Source organism: Gorilla gorilla, chromosome 4 (genome assembly GCF_029281585.2).
Source record: "Gorilla gorilla gorilla isolate KB3781 chromosome 4, NHGRI_mGorGor1-v2.1_pri, whole genome shotgun sequence".
Lineage (NCBI taxonomy): Eukaryota > Metazoa > Chordata > Mammalia > Primates > Hominidae > Gorilla > Gorilla gorilla.
The window spans coordinates 104,385,886-104,393,640 of NC_073228.2; the positions used below are offsets into that span (position 1 = coordinate 104,385,886).

Below are 7,755 nucleotides of genomic sequence, written 5' to 3' on the forward strand. Positions count from 1 at the left end.
TACCCACCTCAGTCACCCAAAGTGCTGGGATTACAGGCGTGAGCCACTGTGCCCGGCCGTGATATTTTTAAATTATACAAGAATTGTGCACACTAGCCTCTTAGTACTTTTTCACTGTGCTTTCTTTCTGAAGAATTTGGCAATTTATGTTTGCAGTTGTATTGCTTGGTGTATAATAGTTTCTCAAAACAGAAACTAGCAGAGTTTTCATTTATCCAGGGTATCTTTCCATCTTAAGAGATATTTGTTTTTGGCAAGCATGTATGGGATTCATGTCATCATTTAGTGCTAAATATTTGCTTCACTGATATTAATTATAGTTTACTATTCTCTTTTATGTATTTCTACACACAAAAAAATTCGCTTCAGTGGTGATTCATGAAATAAACTTTTTGAAGGTATTTTAAACCTCATTAAATTCATCCTTATAATACCAAAAATGCATATAATTCACTCAAAGTGACAACAGTGCAAAGAGCTTTGATCCACAAATACAGCCAATGGCAACTATGTAAGAATTGCCCCTGTCTGACAGCTACTGTAAGATGCCATCAATTGAAAGATGCACCTGAAGTTCAGAGATGTTAAAATGTGAAAAATGTGTGTCTTATAAACTCTGAAATATAGTACCGTTCATAGGAAAGGTCATACTTGCTGTATTACGGTTCTCTAGAGGGACAAAACTAATGGAATATGTATGTACGGGAATTTACTAAGTATTAACTCACACGATCACAAGGTCCCACAATAAGCCATGTGCAGGCTGAGGAGCAAGGAAAGCAGGTCCGAGTTCCAAAACTGAAGAACTTGGAGTCCGATATTCGACGACAGGAAGCATCCAGCACAGGAGAAAGATGTAGGCTGGGAGGCTAGGCCAGTCTCTCACATTTTTCTGCCGCTTATATTCTAGCCATTGCTGGCGCTGATTAGATTGTGCCACCCCAGATTAAGAGTGGATCTGCCGCTCTGAGTCCACTGACTCAAATGTTTATCTCCTTTGGTAGCACCCTTACAGACATACCCAGGATCAATACTTTGTATCCTTCAGTCCAATCAAGTTGACAGTATTAACCATCACACTTGCAGTCTTCTATCTTTGCTGGCCACAGGTGAGGGATAGCTTGTCCTGCTTGGTTTTGGAGCACAGCCTCTATCCCTGCCATTCTTGCCAAAAGAGCGTCCTGTTAACAGACCCACTAAGATTATACTGTGTACTCCTGGTTCTGTTGCAGAGTTTGTTTGTTTGTTTTTGTTGTTTGTTTGTTTTGAGATAGATTTTGGCTCTTGTTGCCCAGGCTGGACTACAATGGCGTGATCTCAGCTCACTGCAACCTCTGCCTCCCGGGTTCAAGCGATTCTTCTGCTTCAGCCTCCCAAGTAGCTGGGATTACAGGCGCCTGCCACCACGCCAGGCTAATTTTCTGTATTTTTAGTAGAGGCGGGGTTTCACCATGTTGGCCAGGCTGGTCTCGAACTCCTGACTGCAGGTGATCCACTCACCCGGGCCTCCCAAAGTGCAGGGATTACAGGCGTGAGCCACTGCACAAGGCCTGCGGCATTTTTTTTGAGTCAACCAGTCTACCTTCTACAACTTCTATATCACCTCTCCAGAGAGTAGGAATCCTTAGCTACTTTTCTCATACCATATTGATTCTCCACTTTTTTCAGACTGCTGTGGAATTCCTGAGAAAGAGCAACTGAGGGATAGCAACATGGATTTCACTGAGTAGGTGGCAATTGAGTTAAAGTTATTTTTTTAAAGATATAAGTTAATCAAATAAGAGCCTATGAAGGCCCAGCATGGTGGCTCATGCCTGTGATCCCAACACTTTGGGAGGCCAAGGTGGGCGGATCACTTGAGGTCTGGAATTCAAGACCTCGCTTAAGGCTGGAAGACCATGCTTAAGGCTGGAAGAGAATTGGCTTAATTCTTGATAAGTTAAAAATAATTCCAATTGGGCATATAAATAAGAATGCCTTCTTCAATATTACATTTGGTCGTGGTTGAGTCATGCCAGGGAGGGAGTGGGGAGTGGTGGTTCCTACAGTAGCCCCTGAACAGCATGAAAACATCCAGAATGGAATTCTGAGGAAATTCCCACTCAAGGAATGAAATACTCTAAATGAGAGAGCTGGTCATACAGTCTTATAAATATAAACAGGTTCAAGGAAATGTTGGGCACAATGTAATATGATTGCTAGATCATAATAGACAGTTATGCTAATTTTCGTATGTTTTGAGGTTAATTACGAGTCTCAAAACGCCTTTCTGAAACCATATCTTAAGAGACTCTTTATGTGGTAGGTAATTTTCTATTTGAAAAAAATCTTTTAGATATTCCTCAGGGTCTCATATATAGTCAAGTTCAAAAGGCTATTTAGTGATAGAATTTGGATTAGGTTCTAGTAATTTTGTGTTCTCCTAGTTTATGAAACTGCAATTTTCATTTTACAGATTGACTTTTTTTCATAGTCTACAAATTCATTATCAGTATTATCATGGGTTTCAAGCATTAAAAGGACAAGGGCTGTACAAAAGAATTCTAAGTGTTACATGTTTTTTTTAATAACCTTCAGTATATTTTTTAAAGGATTAAATTTACTTTCAAAGTAAAAATATATTAGAACCTCATTATCTTATACTAATCATTTAGAGAACTATTACAGACTGCTGACTAAAGATTCAGATAAGATGAAAAAGAGCATTATTCATTTTCAGATGTTTTTCCAATGAAGTTCTAAATGTTATTGATGATTATAAAGGAAGATTTATTAAGTTTGTAAAATATGCACATTTTTTTTTTATTTGGTTTGATCAAATGCTTTTCATTATGATGGCTCTTACTAGCAGAAATATTTTTGGAAGGCAGGATTTAAATTAAGTAGTAGTAAAGTTGTATAATTAGAATTAAAATCTATAAAAATTTGTATGTCAAAATATAGTTTTATATTATAATAAACTAGTTAGGCAATAAGAGAGTAAATGGGCAAACTTGCCCGATTGTAGTGTTTATTGGAAATCTTGTCTTTAGTATGGATAATTTTTGTTACCGTATTATAAGTTTCCAAAGCATTGATTGTTTTATAGATTATACCTAGTAGCTTGTAGCTTTAGTAATCCTCATTTCTGAAGGTTAGAAATAGGAACAAATAACTGTATTTATAGAAACCATAGAAATGAATAACTGTTGTTGGCTCTTGAATAACATGGGGGCTAGGGGCACCAACTACACAGTCAAAAATCCACGTGTAATTTTTGGACTCCCCAAAAACTTAACTACTAATAACCTGCTGTTAACTGGAAGACTTACTAATATCATGAACAGTCAATTAACATGTATTTTGTATGTTATATGTATTATATACTCTATTCTTACAACAAAGCATGCTAAAGAAAAGAAAATGTTATTAAGAAAATCATAAGGAAGAGAAAATATATTTACTGTTCATTAAGTGAAAGTAGATCTCATAAAGGTCTTCATCCTTGTCTTCACGTTGAGTAGGCTGAAGAGAAGGAGGAAGAGGAGGGGCCGATCTTGCTGTCTCAGGGGTGGTAGAGGCAGAAGAGTTGAAGCAGGTGGAAGGGGAGGCAGGCACACTTGTTGTAACTTTACAGAAACACATCTGAGATTTTTGCCTTTTGATTTCTCTAAAACTGTTTCTATTGGTACCAATTCTTCTTCCACAGCTTGCTTTAGTTTTAGTGTCCATATCACAGAAAGGTCCATGTCATAAAAGAAGTTGAAAGCAGTCTTGAATAATTGGAATTCTTCTGCCACATTGACTACTGCCAATTTGTTTTCTGGTACAGCTTCTTCTACATCTTCTTCCTTATCATGTGGCACTGGTTCAGAAGCACTCATCTCCATCAAGTCATTTTCTGTTCATTGTTCCATTGTAATGTCAGTTAGCTCTTGAATTGCTCCAAGATCCTCATCTTGACATCTTTTATTACCGATTTTTTTTTTGCAATATCCACAGTTTCTTTCATGATTTCCTTGATTGGCTCTATTGTAAATCCTGTGAAGTCATGTGCAACATCTTGAAACAGTTTCCTCCAGCAGAACTTACTGTTTTGCACTTGATGGCTCTCAAGTCTTTTTCAATAAAATGGCAGCATCTTCAATGGTATATTCCTTCTAGACTCTCATGACGTTCTCTCTATTGGGATCTCTTCCATAGTGTTGAATAAACCTTTCCATAGCGTACTGGGTGTAATAAGCCTAAGCATCCTTATGGCCCCCTTATCTCAAAGCTGAATTAGAAACATTGTATTTGGAGGCCAGTAGACCACTTCAATGCCTTCAGTGTTGAATTCCTGGGGTTCCTTGTGGCCCAGGGCATTGTCCAAAATCAAAAGAACTTTAAAAGTCAGTCCCCTACTAGCAATGTACTTCTGGACTTCAGGGACAAAGCATCAGTGGAACCAGTCCAGAAAAAGAGTTTTCAGTGTCCAGGCCTTCTTCTTGTACAACTAAAAGACTGGCAGCTGGTGTTTATCTTTTCCCTTCAAGGCTTGGTGGTTAGCAGCTTTGTATGTAAGGGCAATCCTAATGAGAAACTCTACTGCATTTGCATGAAACAGTACTGTTAGCCTATCCTTTCAGTCTTAAATCATACTGCTCACTTCTCTTCCGTACTAATAAGTGTCATTTGTGGCATTTTTTTCTGGAACAGGGCACTTTAATCTGTATTAAAAACTGTTTAGGCAGATGTCTTTTCTCCTCAATGATTTTCTCAATGGTTTCTGGGGACTCTGGTCTGTTGCCTCTTGGTCAACAGAAGCTGCTTCTCCTTTTAGCTTGACAATTTTTTTAAGCCAAACCTCTTTCTGAAATTATTAAACCATCTTTTGTTGGCATTAAATTTTCCAGCTTTAGATCTTCCACCTTCCTGTTGCTTTAGATTATAATACAATGATTTTGCTTTTTCTCAAATCATGTTAGAGTCTGTAGGTTTGCATTTCTTATAGCAATCATGCAACCACACAAAAGCTTAATTTTCAATATGAGATTAAAAAGTTATTTCAAAAAAAGTGCAAAGATGCTGTGCTTGCTAATGAAGCTGCAGTGACAGTTTCACATTTTTTTTTCCTTTGTTACAGTGGTCCTTAGGCCGGATTCATTATTCTGGAAATGGCAGGCAACCCCTGCTGCAGATCTCCATCTACAATACATATCAAGCAATCCAACTTCTTTTTTTTTTTGTAATGTCATGACTTTTTTCTGCTTCCAGCAAAAGCAATTCCATCATCAATAGTGGCATTTTGTATGGGTGTCATCATGTTATTCAAGGTTTATGATATTGCACTAAATGCAGTAGAAACTATGCGAGAATCATGAGAGATCACTTTTACTGCAATACACAATTTACTGGAGATACGAATTGCCCATGTGGAGATGATTAGTGTCACGTGGTATTTTAAATAAATACCAACAACCCTTGAGCTCACCATAATAATAACTAGAGGGGACTGTGAAATTACTACAGTAGTACACTATGTACTATAGTTAATTTTCTACAGTTATGATTTAATACTACATCTTTGTATTTACTTACATATCTCTCGACTGCAAATAGCACCATGTATAGTCTGTGCTTATGTGCATAAGTTTTGATAAATTTTAACATTTTATAGTAGATTTGTATATATGTTAGGATCATAAATGATGAAATAAATCAGCATCTACATTTATTTTATCCATTCATGGCATACTTTTTTCTTAAATTTTTAATATTTCATTTTCTTTATTTGAGACAGAGTCTTGCTCTGTTGCCCAGGCTGGAATACGGTGGCACAATCTCTGCTAACTGCAGCCTCCGCCTCCCGAGTTCAAGTGATTCTCCTGCCTCAGCCTCCTGAGTAGCTGGGATTACAGGAGTGCGCCATCACACCTGGCTAATTTTTGTATTTTTAGTAGAGATGGGCTTTCACCATGTTGGCCAGGCTGGTGTTAAACTCCTTACCTCAAGTGATCTGCCTGCCTTGGCCACCCAAAGTGCTGGGATTACAGGTGTGAGCCATCACGCCCGGCCTTTTTTGATATTTCTAAACTATGTAGTTCATTGTAATATTTTTCAAATTGTCTCAGATCTCAAAAAAACTTTAGAATATATTTATTGAAAAAAATCTGCACATAAGTGGTACTATGCAGTTCAAACCCATGTCATTCAACAGTCAACTGTATTGTATACTCAAGTCAACTAAAGTCATTTATGAATATTATATGAGGATAAACTTTATTATGAATGTAACCTAGTCTTTACTCACAGTAGTTAAATATAAAATTCCTTTAAATAGTTAGAATTTCTGTTTAATAGATAATTTCTGAAATAATTTAGACAAAATAAGCATGTTATTGGTGTTCTTTTTAATAATTTTTAAGACTAAGTACTTTTATTATATTCTTCCTTCCCCTCCAAATCTTTCTGAATAGTTTTAAATGTTTTTAAAATTGTTCTAGAAAGGATATTTATGGTATTTTTTTTCTTTTTCTTGCAGATAAGAATGTGCCTTTTGATGAAAGAACTTTATCTTTCTACAATGAAGAGTGGAATTTCTATGTTTAAGGAATAAGAAGCCACTATATCAATGTTGGGGGGGTATTTAAGTTACATATATTTTAACAACCTTTAATTTGTTGTTGCAATAAATACTGTATCCTTTTATTATATCTTTATATGTATAGAAGTACTCTATTAATGGGCTCAGAGATGTTGGGGATAAAGTATACTGTAATAATTTATCTGTTTGAAAATTACTATAAAACGGTGTTTTCTGATCAGTTTTTGTTTCCTGCTTACCATATGATTGTAAATTGTTTTATGTATTAATCAGTTAATGCTAATTATTTTTGCTGATGTCATATGTTAAAGAGCTATAAATTCCAACAACCAACTGGTGTGTAAAAATAATTTAAAATTTCCTTTACTGAAAGGTATTTCCCATTTTTGTGGGGAAAAGAAGCCAAATTTATTACTTTGTGTTGGGGTTTTTAAAATATTAAGAAATGTCTAAGTTATTGTTTGCAAAACAATAAATATGATTTTAAATTCTCTTAAAGTGGTCCAAATTATGTGTTTATAAAATAAACATAAGACTATAGAATTAAAAATTAATATATGTATTTGTAATTTATCGGAAAATCTATCAAAATGTTATTCTATTTTAGCAACTACTATGTAAATGTAACATATCTGCTTTGATTAGATATTTCAGAAATCTGTGAATTTTACAGCCATTTAATATCTTTACTGTATAGTAAGATGTAGAAATGGCAATAATGGCATAGTTCAAATACTTCATTGTGTTATGGAACGGGATTGAGGAATTAAACACATAGACTTTGGAGTCAGATCTATATTCAGAGACTGACTTCACGATCTCTGAACAAATTATTTAACCTCACTGAGATTCAATTTTTCACATTCTAGAAGTTAGAGGAGAACTTATAGGAAAAGCATGGGTCATGAACTCAGTTGTTTACTGAGACCAGGGACGTAATTTAAATGTGCATGTAAGTCAGGATTGGCTAGGTCAGAGAGAGTTAACATATGGTTCCAAATCACAATGGGTTGCAACAAGGATTTATTTTTCACTTCTGCTACATGTTTGTTATGAACTATGATTCTGCTCTTTGTAGTCTTTTCTCCAGGACCAAAGATGATGTGAAAACCTCTGCCCCAAATGTTGTCTCATATCTAAGCATCCAGATATAATGCACTGCATGCTAGTTCATTAGCTTTTGCCTCAAG

The 7,755-nt window shown here is 35.7% G+C and overlaps 1 protein-coding gene across 2 annotated transcripts in view; it reads left to right on the top strand.

Moving 5' to 3' along the window:
• The window catches only part of FAM174A (family with sequence similarity 174 member A), a 51,790-nt gene extending 44,727 nt beyond the window's left edge, over nucleotides 1–7,063 (top strand). Inside the window, exons 3-4 of one of the 2 annotated variants that reach the window (XM_019026141.3) lie at nucleotides 1,669–1,726; nucleotides 6,503–7,063. In XM_019026141.3, the coding sequence (XP_018881686.1) occupies nucleotides 1,669–1,687 (19 nt within the window). In that variant the 3' untranslated portion in view covers nucleotides 1,688–1,726; nucleotides 6,503–7,063. The remainder of the gene's footprint in view (nucleotides 1–1,668; nucleotides 1,727–6,502) is intronic. The other variant, XM_019026142.2, reaches the window with a different exon arrangement.
• Nucleotides 7,064–7,755: the final 692 nt, after the last annotated feature.